This window comes from Ambystoma mexicanum, chromosome 10 (genome assembly GCF_040938575.1).
Source record: "Ambystoma mexicanum isolate Mex_15411 chromosome 10, UKY_AmexF1_1, whole genome shotgun sequence".
NCBI lineage: Eukaryota > Metazoa > Chordata > Amphibia > Caudata > Ambystomatidae > Ambystoma > Ambystoma mexicanum.
In genome coordinates this window covers 692188221-692207704 of record NC_090932.1, presented here as the reverse complement: position 1 = coordinate 692207704, position 19484 = coordinate 692188221, and the positions used below count along the sequence as shown (strand labels likewise).

The following is a 19484-nucleotide window of genomic DNA, read 5'->3' as shown; positions in this document are numbered from 1 at the left end:
CAGGTCTAAATCGAAGAATTGGAGCCCTGTACACTAAAGGAGAGTCTTTTACAGTCCTACCACTGGTGGACTTTAGAAAAACACTAACAAGTTCGAGCAGCAAGGTGTTGTGTAGGGAAGGTGTTCGTAATGTGCTTCCATTCTCTTCGGGTTTATGTTTTTATTCAGCCCTGATGCTCATCTTCGCTCAGTGGCTAGTTTTTGGTCTAGGGTTTTCTTAACAGATTTTCTTGTGATGTGTGTCTGCTATGGCAATTAACAATCTGATACAGCACAAAACAGTATATCAAGGTATTAAATGCTTTGTTTCAAACAATTGTGATACTATGGATGAAACTGTCAAACTATTAACGGAGCAAGGAATAGAGGATCATTCATTTTCCAAGATTTTACTTATAGATGCTTAACAAAACATTTACTTGCATGTCTGGGCAAACATTCTTTCGTACTAAACCAGTATGTGAAATCTGCATTGAAGTTTACATTATTTTGCATGCAATCTGCACTCTTGTTCTTTCTCGATTCCCTGTAAATGAACTAGTCTAAATAATCAAATATTATTTCACTGCCACAGAAACCCTATTTGGTAGCAGCTTCAAGTGACAAATATTGAGTTTACACCTTCCCCAAATTAAAATTAAATGAGCCTTTGTAACACAAAAAAGCCATACCTTGTAGCCTTCCCATCTCTGAATCATCAGACTCACTCTCTCCAGAGGTGGTCAGGCCCACTGCTCCAGCAACCGAACTGGAAGCTGAAACATAAGTCAAAGGTATGAAAACCATGCAATTTCAATAAAACAAGTTATGGTTATTGTTCAAATGGATTTCTAGAAGCTGGCCTGCTGGACAGGATTTTAGGAGGCCACCTTAGTGATCGTGATGTGGGAAGCCAAAGGTTAGCCAAAACCCAATCAGGGTAGCAATGGAGAGCAGGCTAGGCTTATTCCCAGGAAAATACGACTATTTATAACAGGCCTCGTGAACACACTGGAAAATTAATCTAACAGGTAGTATTGTTGCACAACACTATAATACAAACATATACAGTCACCATATGTTAAAATATACATCAAATAACTTATTTCGGAAAAGCAGGTACGTATTTTAGATGCAGTCAATGATGGAACCAGATCACAAGATAACCTCACTTAAGAAGTGCAAACCATGAGATGAATGAGGCCTTGTGCTCAAAAAGTCACAGGAGCGAAAATGTTTCTCACCAGAATGAAGTCTCTGTAGGAGGGTTTCAAAGGGTTTGTGTTGGTGGTAGGGACGGGTTGCCAATGCTATCTTAAGGAGGACAGTTAAACAGAGTTTACTTACCCCCAAGGCTTTGAATTTCCCAGATGCCAATGTGACTCATCTGGGGGAGAGAGAGGGAGGGGAGAGGGTTGACCTTCCGGCTGTTGGTTCCAGTGAGCGGTGCATATGTATTGCAGGTTCAATCATTAATTCGGTCTAGTGCAGCTGCAGCCTGTTGACTAAAATGCATGAAGAACCATAATTGCAGGCCTCTCCAGGACACTTCACAGGTTGGAGGAAGGCAAGTTCCGGCTACTGTCCCAAAGCACAGGCAGGAGTCTTTCGAGTTGCGGTCACAACAGTTGATTCATGACAGGTTCCCTTGAAGTTAAGAAGCTGGAACAAAGGGAGAAGTCGACTTGTGGCACGTTGGGGAGAATTCTCAGAAATGTGCTAATTCAATTCCACCTTAGAGACCCCCAGCTCTTTTTGCTGGACATTAGGACTTTTTGTTTATCTCTCATGCAATTTTAATGCAATATATTATGTGTTTCTTTTGACTTTGAAGTCTGACAAACTCCGTAGCCATCATCTTTGCATTGTGTCACACAGCACCTTCAGTGCAGTGGCACAGGGAAGTCTTCGATTTCCCAAAGGTTAAAGGGCATCAGGTAATAAAACTGCGGCAAAAATGTCACAGTAAAAAATAATTGCGGCAAATATGCTGTGGTTTGACCCAGTAAAGGTGTGCCCCATTATACCATTTAAGGGGAGTGGGGGTTGCGGGGGTGTCCCACGCCCGCCTTAAATGGTATAATGGGTCCAGGGGTTGAGGGGGTATCATTTTTGCCACAATATTTTGTAACCACAGCAATTTTTGCTGCAATTTTATCACATGGAACCGGTTCAAATACCTTCTCTTGGATAAACTACCATCTCCAAGACCAGCGAAGTGAAATGGACTACTTACATTTACATTGGGTGCTGGACGGTTTACTTAGTATACCCTTTGTCTAGTTTCTCATGAAACATTGTTATGCTACACTTTCTACAGTTATTGGCTGTTGGCAGTGGTTTACTTTTTTTACTACCATGGTGCGTTTTTACCGCGGGCTGCGTTCGCAGCCACGGTATGGCACCCTTGGGTGCCCATTTCGTCAAAATGGCACCAGTCTTCTTTTTTCACCATTTATCATCGGGAAGGTCCTTCTTGAGATTTACTCTGCGCGCCAAACCAGGTTTGGCCCCTTTGTTAGTTTTGTCGTTGGCGGGCATCACAAGTGAAACCCACCTCTGGCTCCATTATGTCTGGCAAGGGCAGGAAGTGAGGGAGGTGCCTGAAACTGCCCGTGTCTAATTCCTTTGCTTACAGGAATGCACCCGAAGGTCACTGGCAGGCTAGCTGTCCGGCAAGGACAGTCACCCTGCTGTGTGATGGACAGCTAGACTGGAATTAATGGGAGAAACCTGCTGTTAGGAAAAATTCTCATGAATGTACCAATTCCCTTCACCTTAGAGACCACCAGGAACTTTGCTTGATTTTGAGGACTTGAGTTTTTTACCTGGAGAGAGAATTTGCCTTTTTCCCCCACTCTTGTGTATTTTGAATGTGTTTTGCTCTTGTGTTTTCTTTGGTTATGGAGTTTTAGACAACTCCATAGGCATCATCTTTTCATGTGTGTCACACAGCGCCCTCAGTGCAGTGGCACAGGGAAACCTTTTCAGGCTTTCCCAAGGTTTAAATACCTTCTCTGGGATAAACGACAGTTTCCCAAAGTAAGTAAAGTGAAATTGACTTTAGTAGACTTGTTTTAATTCCTAGACCCAGCACACCCTAATTTACTATAGATTGCTGGAGGGGTTACCTGGTATCCACTGTCTAGAAAAACATGTAGCAGTCAAATGCTACTTTTTCCTCTCGAAATGGCTGGTGGCAGTGGTTTTACAACGAACTACCATGATTTTTCCCGACCGCGAACACCGGTAGCGTTAAATCGCGGGAGCCATGTTTTTCAAGATGACGTCTGAGCCCCCTTTGTTTAAACAGGTCCTGGTCTTTCCCCCCCACCCTGCCCATTTCTTTGGCGAAAGGTTCTTCTAGAGTTGGTCTCTGTGCACCAAACCAGGTCTGGTCCCTTTGTTCTTACGTCTTTGGCGGGCTTCAGGACTGAAGACTGCCTCTGGCACCTGTGCCTCTGGGGTGGGCAGGAAGTGAGGGAGGTGCCCAAATCTCCCTGTGCTTAGTGTCCTAGGAGACCCAAATGCACTCTGGCGTGATTGACTGGGTGAGTGACAGGTAGGCTGGAATGAATGGGAGAGAACTGAATAAAACGCGAGTCTCTTGGCTTGGAAGGCAGAGTCGATCACTGGAACGAAAGACCCGAAGACGAGCTTGAAGAGGACAACTGCTGCAACTCATGGACCGTTGGTTTGCCCAGTGAAGCCCTGCTGCAGGCCGAATAGCTAAGTTCACCTTGTCAGAGAAGCCCTGCAAGGACGACTTCTCTTTGAGTTGGTGCGACCAATCAACTCGACACGAAGCCACCTGGATACCATTCTCGGAGCTGGTAGTATTTTCCTCAGAATGCTGCAGGAAACCTAATAACCAGCGAGAGGGACACCAGTTTGTGTACTTTACTACAGCTACCGGAATCGAAGATTTGCCAGTTGCCAGCTTTGCAACCAGCCCCAGTGCAGGAGTCCCCTCTCATGTCCCCACGACTGAGGCTCAGGCACAGTGAGATCTGCAGGAACTGCCAGGAACAGAGGTCTTCAGCTGCAACTTTTTCTTCATTTGTAAGGTACTGTGAAACGAGACAGAGTCCTTACCTCTCACGGTGAAAGTGCTTGAAACTTTCCCAACTTGCAGGCCTAATCAGCTTGTGACCAAACATATGATTCTCTCTTTTACAAACTACTTCTGAGAACTTTGGCAAAGACTTTTCCGTTTAACTTCCAGAACTTATTTATCCTATACAAGACTTCAGCCCATTGACTTTGGACTGACCTATTGCATTGAATGAACTCCTCTGATGAACTCAAAGTATTTACACTGTGTAAGAGTAACTAATCTTATTTATTTTATTAACCTATGCCTTTTTTGCTCCTACTTCAAAGTACTCTGAATGCTATTTTGTTCCTCCTTCAAAGTAGTTTAAAGGCCTCAGAAACGTACAGTATAAAGTACTGAAGTATATTTGTGTGTAATATAGATTGCCTCCTTCTAGTGAATGTTTTATAACGGACTGTGAAATACATTAAGTGTGTTACCAAGAAACCTTGAGTGTAAGAGTTTATTTGAATACTTGTGATTGTAGACCTCTGTGTAACATTACAGCTCACATTCCCCTCTTGAGATAAGCCTGGCTGCTCAGCAACGCTACCAAAACTGTGTAGTACAGACTTATACCAAACCTTGTTTTGCTTACACCTGTAGTCCTAGTTGTGTGTAGTGGTTCCAAAGGGTACTGCATAAAACTCTGCCTAACACCTGCATAAAAGGTGAGGTTTTTTGGCTTGGAAGGCAGAGTCGACCACTGGAGGAAGGAATCTGAATAAGAACTTGGAAGAGACGCCTGCTGCAACTCCTGGCCCGTTGGTTTGCCCTGTGAAGCCCTGCTGCTGCGCTGAAGCTACAAATTTGCCTTGATTAGAGATGCCCTGCAAGGACAACTACTCCCTTTGAATTGGTGGGACCAATTAACTCCAACATAAGCCCGTCTTGACATCCTCTCGAAGCTGGTTGCATTTCCACTGCAGTTGCTACTGGAACCGAAGAGCCAAGGAGAGGAACACCAAATTGCGTGCGTTGCTTTTAAGTCTGTCCCGAGCGCTAGTAGGATCCTCCGGATTTCCCTGTTGCAGGACTGACCAAGCCTGAGCGACCTCAACAGAGTGCTGGACCCCAGAAGCGAGGAAAGTCTGAAGTGGTATCAGAGCACCGCTGTGTTGCCATTTGCAGTCAGACGCGAGGATCTGAAACACTGAAGCACCGCTGAATTGAAGTTTGCCCATTGCTGCCGCCGACAGTCCCATTGCAGAGCAGGAGTCCCCAGACGTCCCCCCCTCTTATCCGCAAGACTGATGCTCAGGAACAGGACCTGCAGAGCTGCATGGGAACAGAAGCCAGCTGGAACCATTTCTTCTAACCAGAGGTACTGTAATGTCTATGGGATCTTACCTCTTGTTGTGTAGCCTTGCTTGCTCTCAGTTGAGACCCAACTTGGTTACCTTGCAGAGTTGCTAACGCTTTGCCCCTCACTAGCCTCCCAGCGTGTGGCCCTTCAAGTGTTCTATTTTCTACACCCATTTCTACACTGTGCAAGACTTTTTCTTACCTACCTGCAAAGAAGATCTTCAGCTCCCCTTGACACTGTGCAATTAACATGGACTGTCCTGGCTCCCAGAGTGACTCTTCTTACATCTGACTCTGTGCTTGATCTTTCCCCAGGAAAGGGTTAATTTATTCTGCATTGGAAGGTTCCAAAAAGTACTTGCCCGTTGCTGAATTATTGGGTAACCTTGGTTTTATTCCTACGTTGCATCTTTTGCACCAAACTCAGCATTGCTCTAAATGTACCAGTGATAAATCAATGTCCACAGTGCCCTAGCTATTAAAGTCACCTGAGGGTGTAGGAAGTGTGCGTGCCATCCCCAGTGGGTATCATCTGATTTAGAGAAACTAAGTGTGTGTTTTGTAGTATAGTTAAGTGTTCCATGTTTTGCTCCCTTTCTAAAAAAAAAAGGCTTGTATAACTGACTGAAATAAATTATCTTATCAAGAAACCTTGAGTATCGGTGTTTATTTGGATAACTGTACTGAAAAACTGTCAACATTACTGCTCACATTGACCCCTCTTGAGATAAGCCTGGCTGCTCAACCATACTACCAACCTGTGTAGTTCAGACTTATACCAAAGGTTGGGTCCCTATTGCCAGGAGGTCAGGGTTGTTGTAATGCACCCAAAGGGTACTGCATACAATCTTGCCTAACATGGCACAAGCTGGCGACCACCAAGGCTTTGTCATTTGCGCAGAGCAGATGGGATCTGAAGACTTTTGGGAAGGAGGACTGTTCAAAATCCAGTAATGAGGGGTCAGGACCAGAGGAACTGCAGTGTAAACTGTACGCAGTCTGTGGTAGTTCACTATGCAGGGTTTCCACATTCATCTGACTCAGGATTCAGCTTCTGAGTATAGGGTCATGGAGACCCAGGGGAAGAACAATTATTCACGGGGAAGCAGCCAGTCACAGGGAAGGAATGAAAAATATGTTTGGTGATGCAGTCACATGAATCTAGGTACTCCAGGTACCTGGAGGTTCCCATTGTGGGGGTTTTGAACCAGAGGGCTTGCCTGATGTCCTGGGATAAAGATTCTTAGGTTAGTTGGGCACCGAGAGCCTGCTTCTGGAACTGGTGTTGAAGGCATGGTCAGAGGTATTACACTAGGAGTTGATGGATTTCCAGAATCAACCCTGGGGACAGATTTTGGGAGGCCGAACTATTTTTAACACGAAAGACACCGAATTCTAGTGAAGGTAGGAAGCAAAGTGCTAAGGCTTAGACTCAGGAAGGGGGAAAGTTGTCAGGGCTACAATGCGTCCATGCAGAGCAACACAATAATTCCAGATAGGCGGGCAAGTACAAACATATACAATTATTTATTAGCATTTTAAAATGAACACAAAGCAATATAATCTATAGTCAAATATTGACACATAATCCGACAAACGACACATGCATTTGTCTTTCCGATTCTTATCTGCTTCGATTCACATGCTTTACATAGGCCGACATCCAGGGGTGGGTGCGGAGTATTACATGATTTGTTTTCGAAATCGAAAAGTGACATTGACAGGGCGTATTTGTAATACTATCCATACTGTGATGTGTATTGTATCCATGGTCCTTCACGCGTCAAGGTCCGCAGATTGTTTTATTTCTGACTTGAGGTTGCATGAAGTGTGTAGTAAAAACATTAAAAGTTGTGAAGAGGTGCATGTTGTCTATGTATCTTCTACTCCAAAGGAGGGGAGGCAGGGTGGGCACATGTGAATCTAAGCAGATACAAGCATTAGAAAGACAATGACAGGTATGTCATGTTTGTCTTCTGAGGCTTGTGGCTCTGCTTAGAATTATATGCTTTGCATAGACTTGCGAGCAGCACCAGGAGTAGGTGTGTTAGAAAGAAGAGATGCAAATAGACGTTTTAAGACTGCGTGTCCCACTTGGGTGTCACTCCTTGATGTGTGCCCACACAGTAATGTGGAGTGTATGTGTGGACTGAACTCCATGTTGCTACTCTACATATTGACTGCAAAGGAATATTCACAATGAAGGCTGATGTGGCACATGTACTATGTGTTGTGTTCTCTAGGTGTAAATGGTAGTTACTTGTTGGCTATTGATGTATGCATTTAATTATCAATTTAGAAATGGCTGCCTTTAAGACAGGCTCACCATCTCTTCCTGCAGCTTGTGTAACAAAGAACTAGCCAGTTTTCCTAATTGGCTTAGGCTTTTGAGGTAGTACACGACAGCCCTTCTAACATCTAGAGTATGGAGGGCTGAAAAAATGTTGTCAGTTCAAAAGATTGGTTGACATGGAATCTGGAAATTAACTTTGATGCAAAACCGTGGGTGCGTTCAAGACCACCTTGTTTTTATGTATTCTGCCAAAAGGCTCTGAAATGGACATCGCCTGGAGCTCACTTAGCCTTCTTGCCGAAGTAATAGCTATACGAAAAGTGGCTTTGTAAGTGAGAACCTTGAGGCTTGCCTTATGCATAGGCTCAAAAGGGGGGCCCATGAGCTTAGTCAGAACTACATAGAGCTCCCAAGCCGGAGCAAGAGCCTTGACTGGTGGGAAAGTCCTGAAGTGCTCCTTGACAAGTCTGTACAACCACAGAGGCGGCCTACCCGGAGACCTAGTGTAATGGGATATGGCGTGAGATCCACCTTGATAAAGTGTGAGCCAGTCCAGCCTTTGCCAAGGAAAGCAAGTATGGTAAAATCTGCCGGGCTATTACACGCAGAGGAATAGTCTGAGCCCAGCACCACAAGGAGAAGCGCTTCCACTTATGGCCGTAGCAATTCAATGTTGACAAGGCTCTGGCACTGGACAGAATGTCCTTACATTCCACAGGTAAAGGATCACTTCCAAACTCTGGGGTGGCAGGAGCCATGCCCTCAGGTTCAACAACTCTGGGCCGTGGTGCAGAATCGCCTCTCTGGCGGAGGAGGTCCAGGAGCAGTGGCAACCTGATGGACGGGGCCACTGAGACGCAGCCTGTCCGAGTAGCAGATTTGCTGCAGCCACGCCGGGGCAGCCAGTATCATCCTGCAGTGGCACTGTCCAAGTGTGTTAATCACACATAGCACGAGTGGAAATGGATGAACAGCATACAGAACAGTCCCTCCCATGGCAAAGAATGCATCTCCATGCTCCTCGGCTGAGGGAACCTGCTGGCGAATTTCTGGCACTTGTAGTTCGCCGCCCTCACAAATAGATTTATCTGGGGTTGGCCCCATTCCTTGAACAGAAGGTCTGCCTGTTCCTGGCAAAGCTTGCACTCGTGGAAAGAACACGGCTCCCTGCTGAAGGGGTCCGCAATGGTGTTCTTGAAGCCCGCCAGGTGAAGGGGGAGGATCAGGTCTTCCCGAATGGCCCAGCGCCACATAACCTGGGCCTCCTTCAAGAGGGCCAGCAAGCGGGTCCCTCCTTGCGCCCGGATGAATAACATGGTGGGGGTGTTGTCTGTGAAGATCCTCACCACCTTGCCCCTCAACAACGGCAGAAAAGAATCCAGGGCCGCAAATACAGCCCAAAGTTCAAGGATGTTTATGTGGAAGCCCTTTTCTTCCGGTTGCTAGAGGCCTCTGGCGTGCAACTGCCCGGTGTGGGCTCCCCAGCCTTATGGAGAGGCGTCCGTGGTGACTTTCTCCTGGTAAGGGAGAACTTGGAACAGAGTGCCCTGGACCAGATGCAGCCGTACACCCCATCACGATATTGCCCGACTGCTTTCTTAGTAGAGGGTGATCTTGTCTGCAAAAAGTGCCCAAAACTTGCATCCAACTCGCATCCAATAACTCCTGGAGAGGTCTCATGTAGTCTGCAGAGGTGGACAAGGCTGATGCAGGAGGACATTCTCAGCAGCGACTTGATGGCCAGTACTGTGGCAGTCTGCATAGATGACCAGTGCTGTACTTTCCCCTGTACGGCTACCACGCTCTACTCTGAAGGGGAAGCCAAACACATTACTGTGAGCACTACAACAACCCTGACTACAGGTAATAGGAAACCCAACCTTTGGTAGAAGCGTGTACTACAAGGTTTGGTAGCGTGTTGAGCAGCCAGGTTTATCTCAAGAGTGGCCAATGTGAGCTGTAGGGGAGTGACAGACATTCACAGTGACAAGTATTCAAATAAACACTTACACACAAGGTGTCTTGAACAAACAATTATTAATCTATCAGTCAGACAGAATAAGCCTTCTTCAGAACAGAGCAATATAAAAGTAACACAAATACACTTCTAAACTGTACACTTAATTTCTAAATCAGTAAAGACCCTTTTGGAATGGCCCACAGACACAACCTAGACCCTCAGGTGACTTCAGGAGCTAGGGTGCTGGGGACATTCATATCTTACTGCTTGCCTTTAGAATACTGTCAGAAGTTGGTAAAAGGAAAAGGTTATTAGAACAAACAAGAGGCCACAAATAATATTAAGCAGGCAAATACTTTTGGATCCCCTAAGCAGAGGCATTCAGTATAACAGGCTAGGCCAAAGTCAATGGGCAAAAGTCTTTTATAGGATGAAGCACCTCTGGTAGGTAAGTAGAAAAGTCTTTGCACAATGTTTTAAAAGTCTTTGAAGAAAAATAAGAATAAATGTAGGGCCACAAGCTGTTCAGACTTGTGAGTGGTAGAAGATGCAAGCAACTCTACAACAAGAGGTAAGTTCTCTCAGACTTTTACAGTACCTTTGCATTGAAGAAAGAGTGTAGCAGATGACTTCTGTTCCTGAGCAGCTCTGCAGATCTCACTGTTCCTGGGCCTCAGTCGTGGGGACAAGAGGGAGGACTTCTGGGAACTCCTGCACTGCAATGGGACAGTCACCGCTCGCAACCAGCAATCTTCAAATCAGTGACTGCTCAGTGTTTCAGCTCCTCGCGTCTACCCCAGATAGCAACACTGCGGTTCCTGGCTGTCGAGATGGGCTTTCCTTGCTTCTGGAGCCCCACACACTGTTGAGGGGGCTCAGGCTCGGTCAGTCCTGCTTCCTGGGAGTCCGGAGGATCTTCCTGAAGCTCTTGGCCAACTTAAAAGCAACACACACAATCTGGTGTTCCTCTCCCTGGCTATTTGGTTTCCAGCACCAACTCTGTGGAAATTCAACCAGCTCCGAGAAGGATGTCCAGGTGGCTTACTTTGGAGTTGATTGGTCCCACCAACTCAAGGGCTACGAATTTGAAGTTTCAGCACAGCAGCAGTGCTTCACTGGGCAAGGAGACCAAGCACAGGGAGTTTCGGGCATCTCCGTCACTTCCTGCCTACCCCAGACACCCTGGAGCCAGAGGCCAAACCTGGTTTGGTGCGCAGAGTAAATATCAAAGAGGAGCTTTCCACAAAGAAATGGCGAAAAAGCAAGACTGGGCCATTTTGACAAAAATGACACCCTTGGGCGCATCACTGGAGCTGCGAGCGCAGCCCATGGTAAATTCACACCATAGTAGTTAAAACGAAACCACTGCCACCAGCCATTTAGAGAGGAAAGGCTAACAACATTGTTACATGAGAAGCTAGAAAAAGGGGATACCAAGTAACCCCTCGAGCACTCTATTGTAAGCGTGTGCTGGGTCTAGAAAGTTACAAATAGAAGTAAAGTCAATTTCACTTTACTGCTCTGGAAAACAGTTTATCCCAGAGAAGGTATTTAAACCTTTGTGAAATCTGAAAAACTTCCCTGTGCCACTGCACTGAAGGTGTTGTGTGACAATTTAAAAGGTGATGCCTATTGTCAGACTGTTACGCTCACCTGGCTCCCACAGGGGCGTCGGTCAGACCCGGCCAGCTGCGGTCTCCACCCACGGGATGGGTAGTGCAGCGATGACTGACTGGATCTGCCCTCCTAATCTCGTCTGCTTAACCCGTAGAAATATTCTCCTGCAAGTGGAGAGATGGATTTAGCCACTTGTGGATTCAAGTGATGGCACCCCCACAGTCCTCCCCAACTAATCACCTCCGAAATGCCCTCACAGCAATCTCACCTTATATTCTTGAAAGATGAGCTCTCCATCCTGCGTGGATTTGCAGGGGCGCGTCGATTCCAGTTACTTCACTGGTTTGAAGGCTCGGGAGTGTTCCGGAGAGTATTGACTCTGAGGTTCCTGGTGAGGACCAGTAAGTATTAAGTTCATAGAGTTCAATATGTCCGATGTTCACTCTTGTTCCCCCCTTCCTTTCTTGTCTTGCAGCTGGCTTGTGAAAAGATGCTCTTTTGGCAGCTGGTGGCGCTCAGGTAAGAGTCTGTATTACCTGGCGCTGTCCGGTAAATGTTGCACGTGGAAAACGTTTTGTCGCTCTTTACAGATGCAGCACATGAAAATATGGAGAGTCACAAAAGGATGCCTCCGGTGGTAAATCAGGTAGGTCTATGGTAGTAAGAATTATATTTGTTGGTTCCCTCGGCTCACCTTGTGGTTTTCTTTTGTCGCCGAGGTGCCGAAGTTCGGCGAAGAAATGATGGAGGCAGCGCCGACCCGAAGGATGCTGTGAAGACTGCCGAGTATGGCGCGGCACTGCAGCTGGAGGTGCGGCGCGTGCAGAAATGATGTTCTTTACAGGTCTGGAGACGAGATGGATCCAGAATCAGGTTTGGAATAGAAATAAGTTCATTTTCTAACCTTGTCCCTTTCTTTCCTCTTTGTTTTAGGAGCTCCGGATTCGAGGCGGGCGTGGCAGAAGACTGGATGCAGGCTGCAGGCACAGTGAGCGTTACGCTGCTGGATGCAGAATAACGCGAAGCGTGTGTTGCTGGTCGGGCATGGTTTAAATAGCCTCAAAAGTAGTCCCAGGTAAGTCGTCCCTAGAACCACACCCGAGTAAAAAAATAGTCCCTGTAAAAAATAGTCCCTGTAAAAAATAGTCCCTTTCAGGCTTCATGTTGGATTGGAGTCATTTGCAGCATGGTCTGCCTTAGGTGCCAGGACTGATTTCTACTATGAGCCTGGCGCCTAAGGCACCAGGACTGAACCCAGATAGCCCCTAGCCGGGGCTGCTGAGGTTTTACTAAATGTCTAGATGCCTGCTCCCGGGGCTGATAGGCTCGGTCCAGATGCCTGGGGATAGGCATCATGACACAGACTGCACAACCAAAAGAAACACAAAGCTCAGAAATCACATTAAAATACGAGAGTGGGGAAAAAGGGACTCACTTTCTCCAGGTGATAAAAATCAAGTCCTCAAAATCCAGCAAAGTTGCTGGGGGTCTCTAAGGTAGAGGGAATTAGCACAGTTCTGAGAATTCTCCCTAACAGTGGGCACCTAGAAACGGTGCGTTCTAAGATAGTGTCAAGCAGGACTTTGGACAGTTTATGGAGAACCCCCAACTCGGTCAACAGACTTACGGTCCTCGATATGTGCTTGCTCGCCAGAGCGTGGGATCGAAACGAATCAATCGTCCAGGTAAGGTTATACATGGATGCCCTGCAGACAAAGGGCCAATCGCTTTGTATAGAACCTCCGCTGATTTTAGGCCAATGTGCAGAGCATTTGACTGGTAGTGCTGGCACTGAACCAAGAATCGTAGGAATTTACGCTGCTTCTTGTGAATGGGAATGTGTAAGAAGGCATCCTCCAGATCCAACGTTGTCAAAAAAAAAAAAAAAAAAAAAAAAAAAAAAAAACTTACTCCAACTGGCCAAGCACATGTTGCAACGTGACCATCGAGAACTTCTGGGACTTTAAGTACTTGAGACGACGCAGATCCAGGATTGGCATCCAAACCCCCGTTTTCTTTCGAACCAGAAAGTATCTGGAATATACAGGAGCCTGACAGGTGCTGGGGGACGGGTTCCATCACCCACTTCTGTATCATAGCAAGAACTTCTTGCAGTAGCTGTGGCCTGTGATGTTCCATCGAGGCCCTGGTGGGATATGAGGACACCTGCATTAGAATTCCAATGTGTGCCCCGTTTGAGAGCACCCAGCACCTATCTGACTGTGATCTTCCATGCGCTGACAAACTTTGCCAGCCAGCCTCCCACTGGGGTGCATAAGCGGGTGCCCGAGACTACAGCCGGTTCAACCTGATTGGGGGTAGCTGCCCTGCCGCTGTCCTCTACTGCTGTAAGCCTGAGAGTGACCCCTGTATGCTTCTTGAGGGGAGAAGCAGGAAAGCTGCCAGTACAGGGTAGTATATCCCTTGGAGGATCTGCCAGGCTTTCCTCTGGACGAATGAAAGGATAGTTGACGTTGCTGTAGGGTTCAGAGGAAGTATGCCGTCTCCATGTGTCTTTGGTATACAGTTCTATTGCCGCAGGATTTTTCGTTGCGGGACTTTATCGCCGTTTTTTTATCGAATTTTTTTGGGGGGGGGTTTAAAAATTAAATTTATGGGTGAAAGGGAATATTTTTTTTTTTTTTTTTTTTTTTTAAAAGGGTGGTTTAGGGGTAACTCCTAAAAAAATAAAACTATTTTTTTTTAATAAAAAAACAGCGATGAAAAGTCCTGCGACGAAAAATCCCACGGCAAAATAACGTAGAACCTAGTCTTTACGGCTTGCAAAGACTCATGGACTACCTTGCTGAAGAGGTTTTCACTGTCGAACAATGGCATATCCAGCACCTTTGCCTGAACATCCAGGTTTAAGTTTGTGGCCTTCAACCATCCTTGTCAACCAAGGGACAGGCTGTTCCCCATCTGACGGAATCCTGTGTCTGATGTCCACCGCCACTCTAATGGCATGGTCCAATGCCACCTCTCCCACCTGAAACAGTTCAAGTGTTTCAACCTTCTTGTCCTCAGGCAGCAAGTCTAGAATAGTTCCGAGCTTGTAACAGTTCCCGGTCCTAGCCGGACAAAATGGCTAGGGCATTAGCCGCCTTGATGGTGGAGGGTGCTACATGACAAGCATTGCTCACCGTAATAGTATTCCTGATGATTGTATCTTCTTAGATGGATATGCTGTGCATATAGTCCGACATCCATTGGTAACTGCAGAGTATTGCATCTTGTCTTTCGAGAATCGAAAGGGGACCTCGACATGGGCGTGCCTGTAACACTATCCCTAACGTGACGTGTAGAGTACCCAAAAGCTCTCATGCGTCGAGGTCCCTCCGATTGTATTTTTTCTGCAATGAGGAAGCCCAAGGACTATCGTGAGCGAGAACATAAAAGAGAAAGTAGTAAGGCGTCTAGGTTCCTTCCACCCGAGCAGGGACGACAGTTGGCTGCATGTGAATCTAAGCAGATACAATCATCAGAAATGCTATTAAGGTGAGTAATGAATGTCTTCTGATGCTTGTTATTCTGCTTAGAATCACATGTTGTGCATAGACTAGCGAGCAGTACCCTGAGTTGGAGGGGGGTTGGGAGAAGGAACAGTAGTGAAAAGATGTCTTAATACTGCTTATCCCATCTGAGAATCAGATCTAGAATGAGTGTCTAGGCAATAGTATTTTGTAAAGGTGCGTACACAACTCCAGGTTGCCGCTTTGCAAATGGATTCTAGGGGAACATTTGCAACGAAAGCTATGGAAGCCCCAGTGCCTAGAGTAGAATGTGCTCTAGGCTTGAAGGGCAGTTCTCTCTTAGCAAGAGAGAAACAGAGTATGATGCATTTGACAATCCACCTTGAGATGGCCAATTTAGACACAGGATCCCCTTCTCTACCAGCTGCCAATGAAACGAAAAATTGGTTGGTTTTTCTCAGTGGTCTAGTTCTTTCCAGGTAAAACGTGACTGCCCTGCGCACCTCTAATGTGTGTAGGCTTCTTTCGGCCACGTGAGTGGGATTCAGGAAGAAAGTAGGCAGTTCTATCGATTGGTTCACATGGAACTTGGAAATAAATGTAGGCGCAAATCGAGTGCGAGTGCATAGAACCACCTCATCTCTTAACTAACAAAAGGGTCTAGAACTGAAAGGGCCTGTAGTTCAACAACTCTCCTAATAGAAGTAATAGCCACTCTGAAGGCTGTCTTATAGGTAATATGCATAGGCTCAAAAGGGGACCCCATAAGTCTAGTCAAAACAACATTTAGGTCCCATCCGGGAGCCGGGTTAGAAATGGGGCGGTGAATTCTTTTAACCCCTTGCATGAAAGCGTTAATTGGTACTTTCCACCACTACACCTTCTGTTGTGACGTAGTGTAGGCTGAGGGAGCCGCTTGGTGAACCTTTAGGGAATTAAAAAACAGGCATGAGTCTAGCAGGTGAGTCAGGTACAGTACAATGTGAGTAGGAGAGCAGTCAAGAGTATTGACGCCCTTGGAATTGCACCAGATAACCGCTTCCATTTACTGGAGTAGCAATATCTGGTGTATTGTTTTCTCCCCACCTTAATTATTTCCATGCATTTATGAGGGAGCTGTAGGTGCCTGAACTCTTTGACCTCAGGACCCAAGCTGCTAAGTTCAGGGTTTGCGGGCATGGGTGTAGCGGCTCCCCCTCATCTTGAGATAACATGTTGTTCAGGCAAGTCAGTTTCATTGTCAGAGATAGGGACATCTCCATCGGATGGGAGAACAAAGGTTGGCGGGCCCACATGGGGGCCACCAGAATCAAGGTGACTGGTTCCTGGTGCATTTTGTGCACTATCTTGTTGAGGCGGGGGGGCATAAACAAATTTCCCTGAGCATGTTATCCAGAGACCGTTCCCCTTGGATCGGTTCTGGGGGGTACCTGGAGGTGTAATCTTGGCACTGAGCGTGCTCCAGAGTTGCGAACAAATTGATCTCTGGGAAACCCCATTGTGCGAAAACGGAGATTATGTCTTTGTGTAGTCGCCATTCGTACGCTAGAAGATTGAGTTCCCCTGGAACATATTGAGACACCAGGAACATCCTGTGTTTGAGAGCCTATATCCAAATGTTCTGGGGCAGCTTGGATAGCCCTGCAGAGTGTGTGCCCCCTTGCTTGTTCAAATACATGGCTGTGGTGCTGTCTGAGAACCAGGACTGTCTTCCCCTGTAACTGTCTAAAAGGTTTTCAGTGCTTTGAATATGGCTAACAGCCCCAACAGATTTATGTGGTTGGATGCTACTTCTGGGGACCACACGCTGTGTGCCGTCTGCTGAAGCAGGCGAGACCCCACCCCGTGAGAGATGAGTGGGTCATGAGAGTGGCTTCTACTGCGGGGGTGGTGAAGGTCTTCCCCTTCAAGAGGTTTTCCCTTGACCACCACTGCAGAGAAAGAACGAGGGCTGGCGAGACAACCATCAGATCTTCCCATTGTCCGCTGGCCTGACACCACTGGCTGTTGAGCCACTCTTGCATAATAGGAAACATGCGCAGGGGCGCATGAGAAACTAAATAAATGCAGGACGTCATCATTCCTTACAGTCGCATGGCTTTGCATACAGTCACCTCTCGACCGGCTACATATTGAGGGATCTGAAACAGCATGTTTTGAACCCTCTCATTGGCGGGGAAGACGAGGCAGTCTGTCCGAATTTAGAGCCCCTAGGAACTTTTTGACTTTAATGGGGTCTAGGCTGGACTTCTCGTTGATGGAAAATCCCAGGCTGAATAAGAGGTCCATCGTCTTTTGGGTATTGAATACACATGTTCCGTAGGAATCCCGTGTTATGAGCCAGTCGTCGAGGCAAGGGTAAATCAGGACAGATTCTCTGTGCAGGTTCGCTGCTGCCATTGCCAGTACCTTAAACACCCTTGGCACTGAGGCAATGCCGAAAGGGGGCACTTTGAACTGATAGTGCTTGTCCTCTATCATGAACCTTAGGTATTGTCTTTGTGCTGGCAACATTGAAATATGAAAGTATGCATCTTTCATGTCCAGTGTTCCCATGTAATCCCCCTGTTTCAGCAGAGTGATTACCTCCTGCAACGTGACCATGCAAAACTTTTGAGGCTTGACAAATTTGTTCGCTGGGCACAAGTCTAGCACAGGGAGCATGGTGAGATCTTTTTGGGCACCAGGAAGTACACTGAATAAAATACCCCCGTTTACCTATAGAAGAGGGTTTTCTATGGCGCCCTTTTCCTGCAGGATCTCGAACTCTTGCAGAAGGATGCGTAGGTGTTCCAGCGACAGGCGTCTGGGTTTTGGCGGTGTGAATTGAGGTGGTTGTCAAAATTCTATGCAGTACCAGTGGGCGACGGTCTTGAGCACCCACTGGTCTGTTATCTCCTCCCATGCATGAAGGAAAGATGTTAAACATCCCCCGACCAGGGAGGCATGGGAGGGGACCTGGATCCGAGGGTCATTTCCGACTTGAGGTCGGGGAGCCTCGGAGTGGAATTCCGGCCTCTACATTTTCCACAGCATTGTCCTCTGGGTGAATACGTGGTGGTGGTGTTGGATCATTGTCCTGAAGACCAGTTTCCTGAACCTTACTGGTTTTGAGTGGAGCGATATTGCCTGTGGAAGGAGCGACGAGAACCACCCCCCTCTTTGTTGTGAAGGCCTTTGGGTAATCTGGTTTAAGGTTTTGAGAGTCTCATGCTCCTCCTTAGCTGTCTCAAGCACTTAGTCCACGGCCTTGCCAAACAAGTTGGTCTACTCAACTGGCTTGTTTATTAAGGCTGCTTATGTTTCAGTCTTAAAACCAGAGTTCCTCAACCAAGCGTGCCGTTTAAGTAGTGTACCCTTGGTCAAGGTTAATCACGCTGTTTCAGCAGCGTCCAAAGTGTTTTTCAGAATGTTGTGGTTGATTTGCTGGTCTTCCAATACAATTGCGAGCAGTTTAGCCTGCATTGGTTCTGGGACTTCTTGAAGGCCCTCAACAAATTCCACTGCACATCTGAGTAGCTAGCCAACAGAGTGGTGGTGTTGGCTATTCGGGTGGAGAATGCAGCAGCAGTCGTGACCCTTTTTCCCAGTCCATACAACTTTTTGCCCTCCTTGTCAGGTGGTGCCTCCCCTGTAGACCGGGGGACACCTGCCCTCTCCTCACAGTCGTAACTAACAGGGAATCTGGAGTGGTGTGCACTTTAATGTAAAGGGGGTTGGTAGGAGAAGGGCATAACAACTGCTATACCCTGGGATTAACCACCCTGGTTTGGGCTGGAGTTACAATGAAGGCGCTAGACGTCTCTTAATAGAGTTCAGTAAGGGAATGGCCTGACTGGCAGGAGGCTTTTCCTTCAGTATGTCCTCTACAAAGTCTGAATTCTGCACAGCCTCCCGTGTGGCGATTTGAAAATGTTCAGCCACCTTCTTTAAGATGGCGTTAAACGCCATTTGATCATCCACAGATGAGGCCTGACAGGCTGAGGTGGTAGGAGATGAATCCATACACAAAGCATCGGGGACCAGAGTAGGAGTAGGGGATGCCCAAGGTTGATCAACTGGATGCCTGTCCTCCCAATTGCCCATGGGATCAGCAGGATCATCCATAGGGTCCCCAAAGGTCTCAATCCTTTATATAGGTATTGATAGGCACCTCGTCATCTGTAAGGTCAAAAACATTATGTTCATGAGGATCCTCAAAGGTCCTCTGAAACTTAGCCATATAGTCTTAAAAGGAAGTTCCTCACAAAGCCTCTTGGGAGCAAACCTCTGAGAAATTAAACTTCTCCAGTCTGTCCTTACACCCCTCAAACTTCTCCCTGGTCCATGATGATGAACCAGAGGAGTCCATGGGGAGGAAAGGGATCTTCTTGATGTATTTTCTCTGCAGAACGTCAAGATTTTCCTTCTAAACTCTTGGCTAAAGATACAGTGCTTTCAGAGTACTCTCCGATGTGCGCTTTGGAGCGCTTCGACTTAACCGCCGAAGCAGAACCATGGTTTGTGCGTTTAGTGTGGGAAACTGGTGCGTCCCTGTCGCCGGGTTGCATCATCCCCATAGCAGGACTCGTGTCGTGCCCATAGGGGCCGGGGACCGACGCTGCAGAACGAGTACTTCCCGTTGTAAGGTCAATGGCCTCCGAATGGAGCCTTAGTCATTACTAATCCCTTCGCCACACTCGACGGCTGTAGCGGCGGGGAATTAATTTCGGCCAGCAACATACCATAGGCCACCTGTTAGGGAGAATTCTCAGAAATGTG

The 19484-nt window shown here is 47.0% G+C and overlaps 1 protein-coding gene across 8 annotated transcripts in view; it reads right to left on the bottom strand.

Annotated features, from left to right (window-relative positions):
• Window positions 1-19484, bottom strand: part of TRIP12 (thyroid hormone receptor interactor 12) — a 2051777-nt gene that overhangs the window by 1689563 nt on the left and 342730 nt on the right. For all 8 annotated transcript variants that reach the window (XM_069618297.1, XM_069618300.1, XM_069618299.1 and 5 more), the window contains one exon: window positions 672-755. In XM_069618297.1, the coding sequence (XP_069474398.1) occupies window positions 672-755 (84 nt within the window). The remainder of the gene's footprint in view (window positions 1-671; window positions 756-19484) is intronic.